The 20,838-nt window shown below is 50.9% G+C and overlaps 1 protein-coding gene across 1 annotated transcript in view; it reads right to left on the bottom strand.

Moving 5' to 3' along the window:
• SMOC2 (SPARC related modular calcium binding 2) overlaps positions 1 to 20,838 on the bottom strand; it is a 156,111-nt gene that overhangs the window by 99,850 nt on the left and 35,423 nt on the right. Inside the window, exons 2-3 of the mRNA XM_082633201.1 lie at positions 11,145 to 11,316; positions 741 to 847 (exon numbers count right to left, since the gene is read on the bottom strand). Of these exons, the coding sequence (XP_082489327.1) occupies positions 741 to 847; positions 11,145 to 11,316 (279 nt within the window). The remainder of the gene's footprint in view (positions 1 to 740; positions 848 to 11,144; positions 11,317 to 20,838) is intronic.

Genomic DNA, 20,838 nt, shown 5'->3' on the forward strand with positions numbered 1-20,838 from the left:
TGTTTATAGTGAACGCCGGTGGGCGCCAGCCCGTAACTGTTCAGTGTCTAATCCTTCATGTTTGCAGTGGGGCCCGAGCCCGGATCTTACAAGAGGGAAACCCAGGCACCAAGGAGTCAGGACAGTCAGGAGACTGCGGTCCGGCTGCCGGCGGGATGTCCTGTCACGGCCCCAGCTCCCCACCACCACCAGCCAGCCAGCGTGGGCACCACCCATGGCTCCAGCTTCTCTCTGTCTCTCTCTCTCCTTCCTGAGTCTTTCAAAGGTCAAATGATTGTTGTAAAATACAGAGTCACATAATTATTGGATGGCTCACAGCAGATCCTGTCTTGTGTGTGTGTGGTTTTTTTTCCTACCAGAAGCTGTGTCAGTTAGCACAGTATTTCAGGAATTTGTTTCCCTTAATAAGAAATCACAGTATTGACGATAACACTATTGACACACTCCAGGTAGAGCACCGGGCGATCGGACGCCGCCACTGACTAACGAGGCGACCCCGGAAACTGGACGTGACCTTGGCGCGTTCTCCTCCATGACTAACACTGAACTGGAGCTGCAGGCTCAGCCGTGAGCCGGCCTGGAGGAAGCCGTGCGGTCCGTCTCCCAGCAGTGAGGGGGGAAAGCACAGCCGTGACAGGAGCACCTGCGCCGGGGGAGGACTCGCCCTGTTTACGACAGCGACCCCCTCGGGAGGAACCACTCTGAGACAGAAGGGAAGAGCCCCGCCCCGGGCTGCACACCTGGCTGTAGGTGCCGTCGTCGCTGCACTCGGGGATGAACACCTGCTGCAGCTCCTTCCGGGCCTGTTCCTGGGTGTACTTCCTCTCGGCCACGCACCTGGACACGTCTGCGGGAAGGCACAGGGCGAGGGCGGCAGTCAGGCCGCGGATGCACGGCAGAGGCGCCGCGCGAGGGGCCCGGTGCGGAGGGTGGCCGCCCGGCGGGCACCCGGCCGGCGAGCAGGATCCCCGTGGGGAGGCCGGGCCTCGGCAGGAAGAGCGGGAAGGGACGCTCTCCCACGTCCGGTGAACGAGGAAGCCGAGGCTCTGAAAGGCCACTCGGCTTGTCCGTGGTGAAATGTGGACTCTGCTTCCCAGACAACGCAAGATGGGCAGTAGCCCCGCCGGTCACAGACAGACTTGGATCCTAGGAAGGCCGTCGGAGCACAGGGGCCAGGCCACGTGCCAAGTGGGGACCAGGTCTAGGAGCCACAGTGAAACTCAGCCCGAAGGCACTGCCCTGGAGGGAGGGGGGCAGGCGGGCACCCTGGGGGCACGTGCCTTCCTGCCCTCGGCTGCGGCCCAGGGGACCCGTCCCATCTGTGGTCCACCCTTGTCCACCCGGCGGCCTCTTTCCTCTGCATCTGAGTTTCTTAGGATGTCAGAGCGATACCAGGCTCCTGCGCTTCTCACCTCAAGGGGAAAGTCCAAGAGTAAATCAGATTAAAGGGTCAAATATCTTTATCAGTCCTCGCACTGAGCACAAATTTCCACATGAAAATACTACAACGTGATGATTTGATACAAAGCACGATGTTCCTACTGATTCTTAGGAAGAATCCCCTGGGACACCGTAAACTAGTAAAAAGGGAAAGACTGACACAGTCAAGCCCATCTAACCCAGCTCTGGACGGCAGGGATGAGGAAACAGACACCAAGACCCGCCGTAGAGACCTGCGATGGTGGGAAGGCAGGGCCTGGGAGCCGCCAGCCCACTCCATCTGAAGCAGGTACCAGAGCCTGTTCATTCCTGATGCTTGTCTCAGGACCTGGTAGGAGTTACACAGGTGGGCCAACCCCCAATAAAGGCCCCTCTTCTCACGACCACAGGCCAATAAAACATGCTGTGCAGAATCTACGTCCACCGTGGGGAAGCACGTCCCCAGGGCTGCCACCACTAGCCTCACGCCCTCAGGCAGCACCCCAGGCACCTGTCTTAGTTCTTTAGACCGTCATCTGATGTAGCTCCTTTGAATTTTAGAAGTTGAAAAGAATGGCTTTCCCCATTTTTCTTAAGTGTTTCCAGATTTAAATTACAAGTTGTCTAGATCTGGAAGGCCCTCTGGACACTGAGATAGTGCTTCAAACGTGTCCACTGCCCAGCATTTTTAGATGGTGACTTTCTGATAGCTTGGCAGTAAAATCTCTTGGCTACAATGAAATGCCATTTGGGCACGAGCTCCAGGGCTCGGGGCTGCCTGTCCTGCAGTGTCCATGTCTGAATACTGACTCTGCTGCCGGAAACCCTTATCTTGGACTCTGTGGAAGCCCCGTGGCAGCCGCCTCTAGCAAGATGGGCCTGCGCATCAGGGGGAACACGTCCAGGCAGGCTCAGGCCTCACGTCTTGATCTGCATTTTCACCAGCACTTGGCAACATGTGGTTTTAATGTAGCCTGTGTTTTAGCTGAGGAGAAATCACTGCTCTGCTGGACTTCGGTCCTCATTTTTTTAGCATAACCTGTGGTTTGACTGTCTAAAAGGAAAAGTGACATGAGTTCTCAGCTTGCAAGGTCTCCACGAGGGTACAGACGGGGTTACAAATTACTTCTAACATTTGAACTAGTGTGGAACACGCCAGAAACGCAGACATTTCCCAAACCACCCACGGGCCCCGTTCCGGGCTCCAGTCTTCTGGAGAAGACTCCGCAGTTGCCACTGGCAGGAGGGCTCTCAGACCTCTCACACGGACGGCACATTCAATTCCGGGTTTACGTGTGGCACGTGGCTGAGGACTCAGCCACAGGAAACCAGGGAGACTTTGCAGCAGGAACTGCAAGGCCCGTGTCAAGCATCGCTGAGAGCTTGTCTGTAGCCGCCTACGAGGCAGGAGCGCTCCTTGCCTCACACCAGCTGCCTGTTACTCCCTGATCCCGGAAAGCGTTAGTCAGGGGCAGGGCCTTCGCTCCTGAGAAGAGGCCGCAGAGCGTCCACCACGTCCATCCTACGGAAATACAGAAACACGCTGGGGAGGTCGCCCCAAATTAGTAACATCTCCCTAGTGTTCTTTCTACTTTGTTCTGTATTTTATTGTGGTTAGGGCGCTTGACATGAGGCTGACCCTTTCGGAAAGTTTCTGCGTGTACAGCGCACTGTCGTTAACGCCCCCTTGTGCTGTGTCCCCCGGCCGAGGTCCGGGACGGCTCATCCTGAGCGGCTGGAACGCTCCCGTGCCCTTGACATCGCTGTAAACCATATGTGGTTAACAGATACACCCTGGAGGCTAAATTAAATGCCCTTCTTTATAGAAATCAAAATCTTAAGCACAGCCTCAGAATTATATTATTCTCAGTTTTTCCAATTTGTCCATCACTTTTAAGTGGAACAGAAAGGTTCAACAGTCTTGGAGCTGAATTTACAGGTGATACATTTCTTCCCTGATTATATTTTCTCTCTTTACGCTTCCTGTGGTGAGATTAAAAATTAAGCAGGGGGGCTTCCCTGGTGGCGCAGTGGTTGAGAGTCTGCCTGCCGATGCAGGGGACATGGGTTCGTGCCCCGGTCCGGGAAGATCCCACATGCCGCGGAGCGGCTGGGCCCGTGAGCCATGGCCGCTGAGGCTGTGCGTCCGGAGCCTGTGCTCCGCAACGGGAGAGGCCACAGCAGTGACAGGCCCGCATACCGCAAAAAAAAAAAAAATTAAGCAGGTGCTTAACTGTTCAGGGGCCTTGTTGAGATTTTACTCTGGACACTTTAGTTTTAACTGTTTGAGAATTAAATCCTCAAAACATGAGCACAATAATTTGTCCTTACTGTGGGACCACTACACAAAACATAAAATTTGTCATTTTAACCATTTTAAAGTGTACAATTCAGTGGTGTTTAGCGCATCCGAAATGTTGTGTAACCACCACTTCTATCTGGTTCCAGGACACTCTCATCTCCACAGGGAAGCCAATCGCCCTCCCTCCCCCAGCAACAGCACTCTGCTCTCCGTCCCTATGGATTTGCCTATTTTAGACTTTCCATATACATGGAATCAAAGTGTGTGACAGTGTGTTTTCAATGTCCATCCACGGCATTACCTGTGCCAGCATTTCATTCCTTCTTAGGGCTGAAGAATGTCCATCGTACGGACACACCACAGTGTGTGTATCTGCTCTAGTACTGATGGACATTTGGGCTGTTTCCACCTTTTGGTGATTATGAGTAATGCTGTTCTGGGCACTCACGTACAAACTTTTGTTTGAACCTCTGTTTTCAAGTCTTATGGATATATATATACCTGGAGGAGAATTTCTCGGTCCTATGATAATTCTGTGTTCAATTTATAGAGAAAACACCGAACTGGTTTTCAGTGTATGAACCATTTTACATTCCTGCCCCAAAATGGACAAGCGTTCCAATGTATCCACATTCTCACGAATACTTATTTTCTGTGTTTTTCATTTTTAATTGTGATAGCCATCCTAGTGGGTATGAAGTGGTATCACATAACTTTTTGGTTCATAGTAATTTTTAAACTATGATCAATTTTTACCTCATACGAAAATCCAGCTTAACTGAAAATTATAATATTTTAATTAAATCAAAGCATTAAGCTCCTTCTAATCAAGGACTTCAATCACTTTTTTACTAGACCAAAGAAAAACTTTTGCTTTGATGCAAATTTGATCATATTTTTTAGAAAAATTTTGTTATCTGAAAGAGCAGACACTTTTCAAATAATTTCTTTCCTGTGTTTAGCAAGGCATTGCTAACAACAGATTTTTAATAAAAAATTTTGGATGAGTTCTTTGTTAGTAATAATGAGTTTCGTAAGCAACTTATTTACCTAGTTGTTAATTGTTTTCTCTCAACTGCAAAGTGAAAGAGATTCCTTTTCCAAGGGGATCACAAAACGTGTCTATGCATCAGGATACGTTAGTCACGGAAACTATAAAGATTCACTGCTTGCTCTAAACTAGAAATAAGAGGCCATGTTTTATAGTGGTTGTTTCTAATGATGGTTTTCCTTTAAACAGGAAGCAAATCGTTTCCTACTTTGCTAAAATCACTCAAAACAGGTTTAAGCAATTATTGGAAGAGACAGATTTGCTGCACATTTTATGCAGAAGAATTTTGGAGAAGAACAGTTAAAAGGACCCGAGGAGGCCCAGCCAGAACAAGGTCATGGAGCACTGATGTTTACAGGCGGTCCTGACCCTGACCGCCCCTGAGCCCGGGAGCTCTTCTTGTGGGGTCCTCTGTCCATCACACACAGGATGACATGGAAACATTACCCAGAAGAAAGTGGATCGCGTTTCCTTTAACTCTTCCTGTGTGAGTCCTCACCCCAGAGACAGAGCCTCAGCAAGCTCCTTTCTGAGGCAGAAACCCTCGGAGATATGGAATTACTTCAGAGTCCCATTTATGAAATGTACAATGAAAGGCTACACTGGGTATTTTTCGGGTCAATAGACCTACTGACCCTGGACCTAACAGGGCGACTACATGGTGATGGTTTTGAGCACGGTGGTGTCAACGCTCTGGGGACACAGTTCTCACCGCTGGGTCCCCGTGGCCAGCACAGGGGCTGCTCGGACAAGGCTGGGGTCAGAACAAACAAAGCTGACGAGGAAGCCAGCTCTCCCTTGGTAGTGGCCACAGAAATGACAGCCCGAGGGTGACAGGCCTTTAGTTCTATTGGCATTGAATGAAGGCAGACCCTGTGTTTCAGAAGCTGGAATATTGACCCACCCGTCATTTTGAAGGGCTGCCTCCGAGGAAAGTGAAGAACTCTGTGCCGCCATGTTCTGTGGCATAAATGATACAGAAGGCTGTGCTGTGATAAAGGACCCGCAGGTCTCCAAGGAAGGCTCCCCGTCCACCCACCTGCAGCCGCCCAGCTCGGGCAGAGCCACGGGAAGTGTCCGAACCATCCCTTGACCAGAGAGAGCATCTTAGAGCCGAGGAGAAAGAAACTGAGTTTTCATCTTAAGTATTATCATTGTAAATGCATCAAGACAGAAACGAACTAGAATAGGAAAAGCCAGGGTACGTTAACTGGGGTGGCCAAGTCCTAAAGGAAAAAGAGTAAGATAAAGTGCAAATGACTGCACGAATATATAAAAGTATTCCAATGTTTTTTACAACATTTTTCCGGGAAACAACTGATCAGAGGCACCTCTGTGATGACTGATCACCACAGTCATCAACGCATCACCCTAGGTCCCCGTGCAAGTGATCCCAGGGTCCTTTTGTGTGAAGTTTGGCTACAAACCTTCACAGGGCAGACTGACTGAGGCCGCGTTGTGCTCGCCCCAGCTCCTCTGATGAACTAACCTTGGAGGATTCAGGGCTGCTAAAGCAAACAGAGAAAAGATTTTTTTCACGAACATTTCAACACGTTCTGACCCTGGCTTGAACGTGAGAGCAATGGCGCTACCTCTCATTGTGTCTGCTTCAGTCTATAACGAGGGCGCTTCTACCATCAGACCTGTTAGGACAGCGTGAAGGAGTTAAGGTCAACAAGACTGGGGTACGGTTCCTGCAAGGGACAAGCGCCAGCAAGATTAAAACGTCCTGCAACCACACATGTAAAGGGCACTTCCGAGCCTGCCTGTGGGCGAAAGGAGTCTGATGAGACACAGCAGGAAGCAGGGACACAGACCCCCGAGAGGACCAGGCAGAAGACATGGGAGTGCGCGCACGTGTACATAGGTACATGCACGAGACACACATACACACCCATACACGCAGGTGCGTGCCCCCCCACACACACGCACGTGTACCTATGCACACGTGCCACACACCCTGCATAGACTCCTCTCATGGAAATACCAGTTTCATTGAAGAAAATGATGGCAGGTTAACTGATTTCCAGCAACCACACTGCACCCTGGTCCTCGGTGCCGTTGTGGGTTAACAAAGCCTCCAGGTGAAGCTACGTGGGAACATCTAGATGCTCTGCCTTCTTCAAAGGCAGTGTCATCTGAAGCCTAAGGAAAATGGCCAGTGATGAAGCTTCCAGCCCACTTCCTGGCTCTCCAAGTCTGAGTAAAGGCTTTGGGAGGAGCACACGTTTATGATCAGAAAAATCTTTGGAGGGAAGGAATTCCTCGTCTTCATCTGACCCGACCGCCCTGTTTCAGAGGCGAGAAGGCAGGTGGAGCCCTCCTGGCCTGGCCCCTTAGCGCTGGTTCCATGGTCCCCCGACCTCTGGGAGCCTGCGAGCTGCAGAGGCCAGGACCTCGCCCTCCCAACCCCATCTCTGCCCCACGTGGAGATCCACAGCCGGCTGCCTGCCTGGCCACGCCAGTCGCATCAGAGGTACTGCTGCTGGGCTGTGGGCACCACCACTGTTAGGTTTTACATCACGTGTTTTAATAAAATTAAAGTACACAGAGCACTTCAGAGAGGGCGGTACTGTACCAACTGGAGGTGACAAGCACCCTCCGGCTTCGCAGAAAATTCTGCTTGAAAACCTCAGTACTTTCAGGGGCGACAGCCCTGCTGACCACATGTGTGGTTCACGCCTTCCTCGGAATTTCCAGAAATGCAGTGCTGGGAGCCTGAGCTCTCTCCCTGCAGAACTCAGCAGAGTGCACACCAGGCCCAGGTCAGCAGGATGCCCCCTGCAAGTGGCCTGGGTCACACACAGGGAAGAGGACGGTCATGCGGTCCTGAGGGCCAGGCCTGCCCAGAGAGTGCTAAGGTAACGCCTGGTCACAGCAGCCCAGCAGAGAGAGAGGGCCCGTAAGTCACACTGAGGTTTCTAGGCCAGTGGTCACTATGTGGCCAGAGTGAAAGCCCAGGGTTTTCGCAGGGAGAGAACAAGGGCTCTGGAAGCTCGCCATAACCGCGATATTAATAATAACCCCTGTTGTGGGGCAGGGGTCTGTCTTCTCGACATCGTGGACCCCTGTGCGCTCGTATGCCGGCCATGCTGTGACCCACAGAGACCCCATCTCTGCCAGGGGGCCGCTCTGCAATGACGAGCAGGACAGTGACCATGAGACTCGGGCAGCAAATGAGAAAGGGGACGACGAGTATCAGGAAGCACTTTGTAACAATGTTCCTTTTCTTATTCATTGGTCACTAAAAAGCCCCGGGTCTCGGAAATCTCCAGGAAGTTGTTGCTGTCAGATATCCTTTATAATTCTGTTTCCAGAAATCTCAAAATAGCTCCAAGAACTACCGGCATCTAGACTTTTCTTCTTCTTCTTCTTCTCCGTCTTCTCCCTTTTTTTTTTTTTTTGGCTTTTTAATTCAATGTCAGAGATTTTTCTTGAAACGAAAGACAGGCCCAATGGTCTCAGATCAAAAGAAAAATATTAATGTGTTTGCTGAGTTCTAAAAACACAAATTTCTAAGGAAACATGAAAAAAATCCATCAGTGTAAATCAGTGCACTTCTGTTCAAGGTCAAAAGTTAAGAGCAGGGCTTCCCTGGTGGCGCAGTGGTTGAGAGTCCGCCTGCCAATGCAGGGTACACGGGTTCGTGCCCCAGTCCGGGAAGATCCCACGTGCCGCGGAGCGGCTGGGCCCGTGAGCCATGGCCGCTGAGCCTGTGCGTTCGGAGCCTGTGCTCCGCAACGGGAGAGGCCACAACAGTGAGAGGCCCGCGTACCGCAAGAAAAAAAGAAATGCATCTTCACACTTGCCAAGTTGATACTACGATACACCGGCCAATTTCAAAACCGGGAATAATTTGGAGCAAGTGCGCATGAGTATTCGTATTCCGTGCAGTAGAAGTACCATTTCAATCTCCTTCTCCCGCTCTCACCTTCGTAGCAGAAAGCTCTCGACCTGGGTGTGGTGCGGAATTGGCAGTGGTTGTGCCCTTGGGGACAGAGGGGCGCAACAACAGCACCTGCCTGGGGCAGCCAGGACACCTGTCTCTGGTCCATCAGCACCAGGGTCCCCTCGCATTCACCGTGAACGCTTCCTGCCACGTGGTCCCAGGGCAGGCTGGGGGGTGTTAAATGCTGGACACAGGGGGACAGGGTGGGGAAACGACTGGCAAAGTAAATCAGCCAGAATGAAGGAGCCCCTCCTGTCTGAGGAGGATCTGCTCCCGCTCAGAGCTCGGCTCCAGGGAAAGGCTGCGTCTGTGGGAAAAGACTGTCTGCAGACTGGGAAGCCCTTCTCCGGGCAGCCCCAGCATGGACCAGACTTAGATCACCCACAGGATGAGGGCTGAAAGCGATGCTTCAGAGCTCCAACTCCCCCAAATCTACAGTATCAGAGGTACCTGATGCCCAGTTATCTCAAACTACGTTGTACAACTAACAATGTCTCTTTAAAGTAACTTTAATATTTGCTACCCTTGGCAACTGAAGCGCCAGATAAACTTGACCTCGAAGTTTACAGGTACCTTCGCATTCTTTTTATTTTAATCCTTTTGATTTAAATTAAACTTCTTTTTAGGAAATAAGTTTTGTTTTGACCTACTTCTTCCTTATCATATGAAAAAACTTTTTTTTTTGATGTGGACCATTTTTAAAGTCTTTTATTGAATTTGTTACAATATTGTTTCTGGCCTATGCCTTGGTTTTTTGGCCATGAGGCATGTGGGACCCCAGCTCCCCAACCAGGGATGGAGCCTGCACCCCCTGCATTGGAAGGCGAAGTCCCAACCACTGGAACACCAGGGAAGTCCCGTCCCTTATCACATTTTTTGTGTCACAAATTTATGGTATGAAATTTCTTCAGTGAGGTGTGAGAATCCCAACCAAGGGAATTATCCAGAAAAAAATTAGGCTGGATCCAAACACAAATAAGCTAACAATGACATCACCAAGAGGCCATCTGCGCTTAATTCCAATTTACCCTCCCTGTGCAAAAGCAACCCACCATGGACTCTGCAGAGCTCGAAGTGGGAGGCTCGGGAGAGTGACCTCAACTGTGGGACACAGAGGCCTCTGGTGTCAATGTCCACCCAGACAGATGGACGGTCTCTGGCCTCTGTCTAATGAACCCACCACAGACGCCCACGGAGACTATGGCCAACACAGAGGCTTCATATGGCGGCTTCCTCATCGCCCTCTGACAGAGTGTTTGATGGGAATTATCCTCCTAAAGGACATTTGATGGGGGTTCTCTAAAGGAACAGGGCACCAAAGAGGATCGTAAAACTCAGACTTCACTGCCACCTCCACAGCACCTGTTCTCACAAGCTAAGTCAGCACAGGCCATTGTTTCTAGAAGGTTCTCTAAAAGGTAGATCACCTGATATTTGAATTCATTCTTAGGCCACTTCTCATTTCTCAGCACAGATACCCGAGGTGTGTAACAACAATCAAGGCATAAAGTTACATCCAAACTTTTCTCCGAGGGACGTGTTTAGGGCACACAAATCAGACGCAGGTGGAAGGTGAGTGCTGGGCTGCCCCGAAGCCTGTGGGCAGAGTGTTCTGCGGGGTGTCAGCGGGAGTGGTGCCCACGTCCAAGGACCGGCAAAACTCTGTCTTTGTCACGTAGGGCAGTGGCTCCAACCTGTTCACCTAGGATGTGTTGCATTATGAAAGCAAGAGCAGATTACTCAAACCCTGGCCAAGCGCGGAGCGGAGACAGTCGCTCTTCGTCCCTTGGGCAGCTCGTTGGCGCTAACGGCTAAACACCGCAGGACACTGTCTCAGGGGTGCTTTACCTGTGTGGCTTTTTGTCCTAGATAATAAGAAAAAGAAGGTTAAACCTCTTTCTGCAATTGACTCTATTTGTGCTTCAAACATCAGCGTGTTTTGCTGAGTCAAACCCTCCAGTAACTGGGAAGCATTTCAATGTTTTGCTCTAAGCGAGCTTATTAACTCCAAATCTGCTTCTTAGATCAGGAAAATTGAAAATTACAAGTGTGAAATCAGCACCCCCCCAAAAAAAACCCACTGAAAACGGCACAGGTGCTATTATACACTCCCCACAGGCTAAAAGGTGAGATGAGAAAGAGTTGGAAGAACCAATAAACAAAACTTTGGTGAGAATAATTTTAAGAGACTTTGGAAACATTCAAACCCTTGGATAAATTTGTGTCATGATGTCATAAAACATTCTAAGAAAAGAGAGCATTCAACAAGAAAAAAAAATGATTCAGAAATGACTCGTTTCGCTACGTGCTCTGAACATAAACCCTTGACATTTTACACAGAAAACCTTAGCCAAATGAAAATAAAGCACATGGGTGTACATTTCAGTGACTGATTCTTGAACAAATGATCGAAAGCAACTGACCTTTGCAGTTTCCACGGTAAGCGATCTCTAGCCGGGGGTCTTTGCACTTGGCGCGCTGGAATTCACAGCGAGACAGGAAGGTCCTCCCGTCCGAGGCGCAGAGGGGTTTCTGGGTGGGACCCCCGCAGTCCAAGCTGCAGTCTTTGTCCTTGTCTTGGTCGACTCTCAAAAACTTGGAGGAGCAAAGAAAAAAGAAGCCAGACATCTCAAAGAGTGTTCCATGGAAAGCATAAGGCTCTCTAAGGCCACTTAGTGCCAGGGGATGTCCCAGACACATGGCGGGAAGCTCTGAAAGCTCCGACCTCCATCACTTTCACACATCTGGATAACTGGTAACTTCTCTGCTCTGCTCAGCATTTGGTGGCTGAACCCCTGAAGGCTCCACCACTGGCCTGGGTCACCGTCCAGGTCTGCACGGGGATGCACATGTTCTGTGTACCTTTAATAGTCTGAATAGCAATGTTTTTCTTTGAGTTTGTGAATTCAGTGCCTGGTTGACTCCTGCATTCACCGGGTTTTGCCATCACCTTGGAAGTCGCGGGCATCAGGAGTGCCCTGCCGGCCTGGAATTGGGGGGCAGTCTCTCCCTGTTGGACAGTTCCACACAATCTCACCTCCGTCCTAGGACCCAGGGCCGCTGGGGTGGTGCAAGCACGGATCCCCTGCCCCAGGGGCCCCTCCGTGCAGTCCCCGTTGACCGCTCTGGAGTCCCCATCCTCTCCTTGGCCCCTCGGACGACCCGGACACAGGGCTTCAGAGCTCACAGCATCTCCCAGTGGGGCTTAGATCCGGCCACCTGCTCCCACACCTGCCCTCCTTGGACCGCTGATGGCGCTCACTGCCCACCCCCCGGGCTTCCCAAGCCCCATGTGTCCCACCCTCTGTCCTGTGTAGTCCTCCTCACCCCAGACGAAACAACAAACACGAAGATGAATCCAATAAAGCTTCAAGCTCTGGGAAGTGGAGCCATCACGAGCCTTTGGCCACTGGAATGTCACCAGCCCTTCACAGGCGTTTGCTCTGACTTATGAAGCCCTAGCGATTTATTAAAGGAAAGAGAGAAAACCCCGAGCTGTGGTTACTACTCAGTACTCCACAGCAGTGTGTAGAGCCCTGGGCTCTGTGTATATTTGAACAGGTTTATTTGGCATGTTTGCCCCGGTAATATTTACAGGGGTAGAGACAGCTCTACTCACAGCAACCCCTCCCCTGTCCCAGTCTGAGCTGGAGGAAGAGTGGGAATGGACTTTAGCAAAATTGCAGGGACCTCATCAACTTGTTCCCTCATCAGGAAGAGAAAGAAAGGAAATGCTCAAACTCAGGGTGCTTTGTTCCTTAAAAAGATACCCAAACTCTCCCCTTGCGTCTCTGAGTGTCCTAGTTGGTGATGTGTAAAGACCTACCGAAGCTGAAGCTGAGATGAAGCCACAGGGCAAGGAAGGCCCCATGGGGGGACGGCTGTCCAGGGAGCCACATCGCTCCTGGGGTCCAGGCGGGGTCCTCACAGCCCCACCTGGGGTCCTGGGGAGGAAGGGCTGCGAGTGCGTGTGGCAGGGAGGGTGTGAGGGACAATCCCTTGGTGTGTTTAGTTGGGACCTGAGGTCCCTGGCCATTTCCCGGATTTCTGGAGAAAGGCTCCAGCCAGGAGGCAGGTGATGAGCGCCTGGAGGGGGACGGTTCTTTGTTCATTGGGGCCCCAGGACACAGGAGAGAGACTCTGCAGGCTCTCATTTTTCCTGAGAAGAAGTTCACTTGCTAAAATGATCTGTGTTATTTTAACCAAGAGGCAAGTGAAAACAGATCATTACCTTTCCAAGATTTCGCAACAACAAAAAAAGGGTTCTTTTACTAAAAATGGATAAAGCAAGCCCGTAAGCACATTTGATTGAATTCTGTCACTGAGGGGTTTCAACCCCTTGTTTCTCTTTCCCCGAAACTGATTCATGAGAATTAACTCTCCAGTCACGATGGGACACCCCAGGCAGCGGCAGCTCCCAGGAGACAGGAGCGCCCAGAGCACCGCCCCTGAGGAACTCCATCCGCGCGAAACGCTGCTCCCCTTACAAAGTCACTGCCTCACCGCGTTCCTCTCCTCACAAGCACTTGAGTTTTTGTAGACTTGTTCTTATGACTCGCAGCTGGCCTGGAACAGAGCAGTTTTGTGCAAGAGAAAGAAAGATAGAGACAGAGACAAAGGCAGAGGCCACCAGGGGAGCAAACTTGACCATGAAACATCTCCGGACCTTCGCAGGCCCAGTGCACACAGGAGCCCGCCCAGAAGCAGCTCCCTTCTATTTTAGATGAAAACCTGAAATAACCTAAATCCTGCTAATTTTTGTGTTTAAGAGGTGGTCTATTTGTATTTCCTGAAACCCCAAGTGAGGAAATGCAGATGACTTAGGGAAAGACGTCGTAATTATCATTTTCTCTAAATGTAGAGAGGCAGCCTCTATTTTTAATTTTTTAAAAAAGCTGAGCATTCAGGCACTTGGAATTTGACCATAATTCTCAATAATTTAATGGTGTAGAACAAATAATGGAACTGTTCTTTCTCAGAAATGAGGGAATTCACACTTTCTGCATGTTTCTCCCCCTCCCCATTTTTAACAGCAATTAAATTCCAGGGGAGACAGTGTACAGAGGAAAATGAGTTTTTAACGGAGCTGGATTCTTTGCTAAACAAAGCCCTGGAGGGAAAATAAAATAGTCCTATTCTAAAGAATTTAGTTTTCACTAAAGAACTTGGTTGAGGGTCTTCAAACTAGTGCAGATAAAAGGCACTTTGTCAAATTTAGAAGGAAATCAATTACACCTTGAACAACACTATTAAAACAACGACCTCAGGGTCCCAGGGCCCCGTTTCCTTTGCTTTCACGAAGCAGGGCTGTCTGCACAGGTACGTTGTGGGGGAGGAGCAGAAGGAAGCTAAGGGCGTGCATGTGCGGTGCCTGCCTGGAGGTCAAGCGACTCCTGCAGTAGAAATGTAGGTCAAGTGCAAACGGATTAAAGATGTGATCCGTCTTCTGCTTAATAAATGCATGGGTTTAAGCCAGAGGAGAAGCGGGAACAAGATGAAAACATGTAAGAAATGGGTTAAAACACTCTTAATATGGGTGAATTTCCTCACTGTGATACTGATATCTGATTAGAATATGGAATAACACATGGTATGGGTTAACATTAAGAAAAACACTTCTGAATTACATAATCTGGCAGCGGTAAGATTCCCCAAAGCAAGAACCTTCTAAATAATGAGCCACCGGAAAATGAATGTAGCTTCCAAGTAAGCATGTTTTTGCGTGCTGCGAGGACGAGGCTCATACACTGGGGGTGAGATGGGTTAGAACTGTGAGGGCGTCTGGGGCATGGGTGAGTCTGGGGAGTTGGAGAGAGTAAGTGATCTTGTACCTCGGGGGGAAGGTGGGGACACTGGGGACACGGTTATAAACACACCTGCTTTAAAGGGCAACTTCTCCACTTTAGAGCCTGAGCTTTCTCAGATTTCAGGAAAGAGTTCCCTACTTTTTAGTGGAATAGAGAACCCGAACCTATGACACAAACATGGAGATGGTGTTTTAGAGCCTCGAGCCTGAAGCTGAGACGTTTCAGTGAAACACAGCTGCTGCCCCGAGTTCTCCCCGAGAGAGACAGCCACTCACTCATTCACCCATTCATTCACTCATTCACCCATTCATTCATTCACTCATTCACCCATTTATTCATTCACTCATTCACCCATTCATTCACTCATTCATTCACTCATTCACCCATTCACTCATTCACCCATTCATTCACTCATTCACCCATTCATTCCCTCATTCACCCATTCATTCATTCCCTCACTCATTCATTCGCTCATTCATTACCTCATCAATTCATTCACTCATTCATTCGTTTGCTGGAACTAACAAAAGCCAATTGTGCATGTTTTACAAATGCTCTCCTGCGGTATTTTAATTGTCTGCCTCTTTTTCACACTCTTTAAGGATGTTGTATTTCTAAGGTAGATCAAAAGTCAGGTCCAGCTTGAATTGAACTCGTTCAGTAAGTTTTGAGGGACAGCCCTCGGCCAGGCTTTTTCCTAAGCTCCAGGAGGGGCGTGGGGTAGGGTTCAAAGGCGGTCCCGTCCTCACAGAGCTTAAGTTCCAGAGGGCACCACAAGGCATCGCGACAGCATGTAGGCCAACGAGTAACCATCGTATGGTGCAGGACGACGCACGATCACCAGGTCACACGATGCAGAACAGAGTGTCCGAGAGCCTTACAGGAGAGCCCGCTGGATCTGGTGTGGGCTGTGAAAACGCTCCTCAAAGAGACCATCTGAGACGACTGGAAAAGCCAGGAATGAGACAGGATGTGGCCTGGAATCCCAGGGCACAGATCACCAGAAGCAAATCAAGAACAGTGATTTCATGCAGGTCTGCTGTGGGGTCAGTCTGGCGACTGGCCTACAGACCAACGAGCTGGGAGGCACCCTGAGGACCGGGGCGGCTCAGGGGTGCCAGGGGTCCGGGTAGCTGGTCCCCTTCCTACTGCCAGAATACTCCCAACCCCGTGTTCCCCTTGTTACACACAGATGACACCAGCGGACAGAGTCTTACAGAAAGCAACCCACTTAGTACGGTTCTCCAGTGCTTTGTAATTAACTCGACCCAGTTGCAGCGTTCATGGATGCTAACTGGAAACCAGTGAAAACTGGATTCTGCCATTGCTCCATGCTACTCAGGACGTTTAGCAAACCGTCAAAATTACAAGAGTGTGGTGTCGACTCGATCTGCTTGTCTGTAAAACGGGCGCAATAATACTTTCTCTGCCGACTTGGAGGTAGCTGTGAGAATAACTAGAAGAACAAGGTTTACACTGTGGAGAACAGGATGAAGACAACCGCGGGTGGGAAGGGTGTCCGTCCCCCAAGGGAGCTGCCTCCTTTCCAAGGCAGGCATGGCGCCAGGAGGACCGGACAGCAACAGAGACGGTGGCCTCAGCTCTCTCTTAGATGCCTGTCCCCACCCCTGCTTTCCCGACCTGAAAAACAAGCCGCAATGTGAAGTGAAGACAATAGACTGTGGGCCTGCAAAGGGGGCTCTGTCTTACCAAGTTTAAGACCCTAAGTGAAATAACGCAGTGAGATAGCAACGTAGCGATAACGTGTGTCACCATCATCACTTTGGGCCTCTTTGGGCCTTTTTGTTGTATTTGTGGGGCATCTGTAGGAATTTAAAAACCAAGGGCAAACTATTGAGATGAATTTGTTTAGGTTTTATGACTAGATTAAAGCTATAAACCCAATAAAGAGACAGAGAGTGGCCAACAGTCTGTGCCGGAAAATGCCAGCGTGTGTGGCGGGTGGTCTGCACCGCAGGGCTCAGTGGTCAAAGAAATGGCCTTGACTTTGGAGACGGGCAGCTGGCTATGTGACCTGGGACGGTCGTCCTTTTAGCCCAATAATCCTTGGCTTCTTCATTTGTGAAATGGAGGTGGTAACACTGTTGCCTGTTCCATCACCGTTATTGGGAAAGTGAAATGAAATAGTGCAGGAGAGCATGTTTGGAGGAGGCATGCAGTTGTCACTTGGAATAAGCCTTCCCAAGCAGGTATTCAAACACAGGGCGAATTCGCTCTGGGAAACCTTTACCCGGTCATAAAGGGTTCAAGTCCACGGTAGGAGCATTAAGTGACCCTCCCATTTATGGTCATTTTCAAAACGAAACTTCGGAGCATGAAGTAGAAAGGGAGCTCAGTTAGGCGGTCAGGACAAAGAAGCAGGTTTTGCAGGAAGATGCACAGAGCGAGGGAGGCCGGCTCCACACGCAGGGTCCATGGGAAGGGGGTGCTCATGCTCGGAGAGGGGGCCCGGCAGACGGGCCACAGCAGAGGCTGTAGGGACCCCACGGAGGACCGGACACAGGAGAGTCGTCCACCTCGTGTAGGGCACAAAGACAGCCCTCCCAGGACTGAGAAAACCCAGAGAAATGCAGCGCCAACAGCCTGGCTGAGAAACGCGGGTGCCAGATGCTTCTCATGAGCAGGAATGACAGGCAGTGACCCCCCGGGGCACGCAGGCCGTTGCGACTGTTTTCTTTATTTCTGGGCTGCCTTCGCATTTTGGTTGAGTGGACATAAGACTTTTTATAAGTGTTTTCACGGAGTCCTTGCTCGCTTCGGGTCCCAGACCCAGCCTCTCTCTGGTGCTCTGGTCTCCAGTCACCGTTCGCATGGGGGGCTTCGGTTCCTGGTCCCACAACAAGGGGCAGATGCTCGGCTGTACCTCCTGCTCTGCAAATCTCTTCTCTTTCCCCCAAACCTTTCTTTTTTATTTACTTTCCTTCCCTGTCTCCACATCAATATTAATTTCAATGATGAAAGCAGATATTTTTTCTTCTTGTTAGTACTTCTTGGAGATAATTCAAGAAACTCCTGGGTTTTGATTGCTCCAGACTTAAGTTTATTGGAGAGTCAGTAGGAACTTCGTTATTCTAAAATTCTTCTTAAAAAAATATCATGTGGATAGTGCTACCTTAGTGCAAGAATTATCTTTGATCCTCACTTGAAAATTACGTGACAACATTCAACCGTTACTTTTATGGTTCGGAGGTGATTTGTCTGCAGAAAGTGGATTCTACAAATGCCTTAAAAACTCTACAATGGAGCTGAACCTCTTTTCATACAAGCCATGCCAGTTGTTCTGAAGGTGTCACCACCCTTTTGATGACTTGAAGATGTGTAAGGAAGGTTCACAGGACTTTGGGCAGGCACCATCTTCGTGAGTTTACCTACAATTAGGTGCCAGTTCTCAGCCAGGACCCCAACAAGAACAAAGGAAGAGGCAAACTGGATGTTTAACAGCTGTGTGTCTTTCTCAGGCTACAGCTCTGTGAGAAAATGCACATTTGGGATGTGGGAGAACATTACAGTGGACCCTCGACCGATCGCGTTAGAGCACCTGGGACCACAGCTCTTTCAGGGTAGAGACGGCGTGAGCTCATCCATGAGGCCTCGCGCCCAGCACCGCGTCTGGTCTACAGCTGGTGCTCAATACATGTTCATTGTCTGAGGAGCTGTCATAACGTGACCAGGTGGGACGGCTATGGAGTTACCAGGGCACGTGGCAGGGCGAGAAGATGTCTGAACTAACAGGCGCAGGGATTCGGGACTAGGAAACAGCAGAGGCCACGACAGACGTTGAAACTTTAGGACAGACGTCAAAACCCTGGCATTCTCACTCTAAGTGTGTTGGGAGGAGACACACCTGCCCTACAACCTGAAAGGCCCGTCCCACATCGCCACCCCCTGCGTGGGCGCCGCTCTCATGTGTGCTTCAAACACCCCCAGGCTGAAGCACACAGAGATCATACAGACACCCTTGTCTGTGTCTAAAAACAAAAGGGTAAATCAACCAGGAAAATAAGTATTAAGCTCGTGTCTGACTCCATTTTCCAAAGCCTCCACTCAACACACTGCAGTTGGCCACATCACCGTCGGCTGGGCGGCCGGTCAGCCCCAGGGTCCCTAGTCTCCACCCCAGATACGGTGCCTGGTACATCTGTGCACACAGACAGGGCGTGGGGATGCCTGGGGCCCTACCGTGCTCTGCACACCAGTCCTCGGGGAGGGGCCTGCAGGTGGCATCGCTGACACGTGGCCGGATGACAGGGAGAGAGACGCAGAAAAGCTGGCGCCTCTGTGTGTCCGGACGTGGCCAATCCTTTAGGTTCTGTCACGACATGTCGCTCATAAATCCCGACAGCCTCCCCGTCTCTGGATCAGCCAAACCCACCGCACACGGCCCCCAGCTCCTCCCTGCTCTCCTTCCCTTGGAAGATCAACGCGCTCCTTGATGAAGTGACGTTTCCAAAGGCATTCAGCCAGGGTGTCTTTTTTAAGGCTCCTGCTCATTTCAAAGCATTTAGAGCAAATTACACTGAAGTACATGTTCGAGAATATTAAAGAGACCTGCAAAGCAGGAGGAATTCATCCGAAAGCAGGGACACCAGAGAGTTGGCTTCTCAGCCCAACCTCAGGAGACCATGAGCTACAGGGTGGAATCATTTCCACCGAGGACACAACGAGAGGAGTAAAGCGGGAACCAGACGGACAAACCCTGCAGGAAACAACAGGCGAAAATGTCGCAGCGAGACAGTCTCGTCTGCTGGCAAAGCAGGTAGAGAGAAACTGCTCCCTGGGCGAGGAACCGGGACGCGCCACCAAGTCTCCAGCGCGCTCACACCATTTCTACACTTTGAAAGTGAGAATGAACACATCGCATAAGGCCAGGGGCCTCCGATCTCCCAATAGAGACCGGGCAGAGTTCAGTTCCAAGTCTACATCCAAGCTCTGATGAGACCTGCACAGCATCCGAAACATCGTCTGCATCCTTAACCACACCCCAACCTTATCTTCCTTCCTGGGCTCGTGATCTTGTCCTTTCTGGGGTGAAACATATACCCGAGGACGGTGTCGAAAGTAAGGATGTTTAGCTGCAGACCGGGCTCATGAGAATTAGGATGGTCACTGGTCTGGTTCCTGCAGGGTCTCCCCGCGGGTCCAAGCACAAAGCAGGTTCCTTACAAGGATCTGCTGAGTGGAGGAGCTGAAGGGAATGAGCCCTGAGAGCCCTCTGTATCCGGAGGCTGCACTACCTCACCGTCCACCACCGAGGGACGTGCACGCTCCGTGCTGGGCCAGGCAGAGAGGGGTCCCCAGGGAACGAGGAGGCACAGAGAAGACCCTCCCTCCCCCATGTGCACCTCCACCCGTCCACACAGCCACAATCCCAAGGAGAAAGAAACCCATGGCAGGAAGTCTGACTCTCTTCCTCTGTGGAAATAAGAGCCAGATGCCTTTGGTCCACACGCCCTGGGGGCAAGGGCGGAGGACGCCCCTTTAGCATGGAATGCCGTCAGGGCCTGGAGACTGGGTGGGAGAAGCTCACAGGGGCACCGATGAAGACACCGAGGGTCCCAGGGGACACCAGCTCCGCTGCCACATTTGACCAAAGAAGAGATGGAGGCTCCCAGTGGAGGTCACCCAGCTCGTCCAGGACAAACTAAAACCGAGTCCAGGACTCTGGGCCCGGGTCCCTGCTCTTCACTCCAATCACGCACGGCTGTGAACACGACCCAGGAGTCAGGGCTGCGTCTTCCTGCCCCAGGGCACCCACTCCAAAGGCTTCAACCTGCACCCGCGCACAGGACCCAGTTTTGAAAAGCAGCCTTGGAAAGACGCATGGAAGAGGAGCTGGAGGGGGTGCCATGGGCACGCCCCCCTTTTGCCCTGTCGTCTCTTTGGCAGGTTTCCACCTTCTCCGGGCCTGTGGGTGATTTACGTCAGCATTTGCACAAGTGGAAAATGGTCTATTCCCCCATCACCTCGGTTTACACGTTACAACAGATTCTTCACATTTTTAAGAGTCCCTGTTTATGTTAGGAGATAGCCAAGGCCTGGGGCCTCTGAGGGGAATTCTCTTCCCAGGTTTCTGACATGGACCATCTGAATCTCCCGATGCCGGCACATCACTGCTCAAAGTTACCACCATCCCAGAAGTGCATGCGCACAATCTCGGAGACTGGCAGAAACGGGCTGCCAGCGCTCCTGGGGTCCATCACCCGACGCCCTCGGCGGGCGTCTGCATCGCCCTCTCCCAGATGCTAACGCGGGGGGCGACAGCTCTCCACCCTCATCTGTGTGCGTCGCC

The sequence above is a fragment of the Mesoplodon mirus genome (assembly GCF_964341445.2).
Source record: "Mesoplodon mirus genome assembly, chromosome: 10".
Taxonomy (NCBI): domain Eukaryota; kingdom Metazoa; phylum Chordata; class Mammalia; order Artiodactyla; family Ziphiidae; genus Mesoplodon; species Mesoplodon mirus.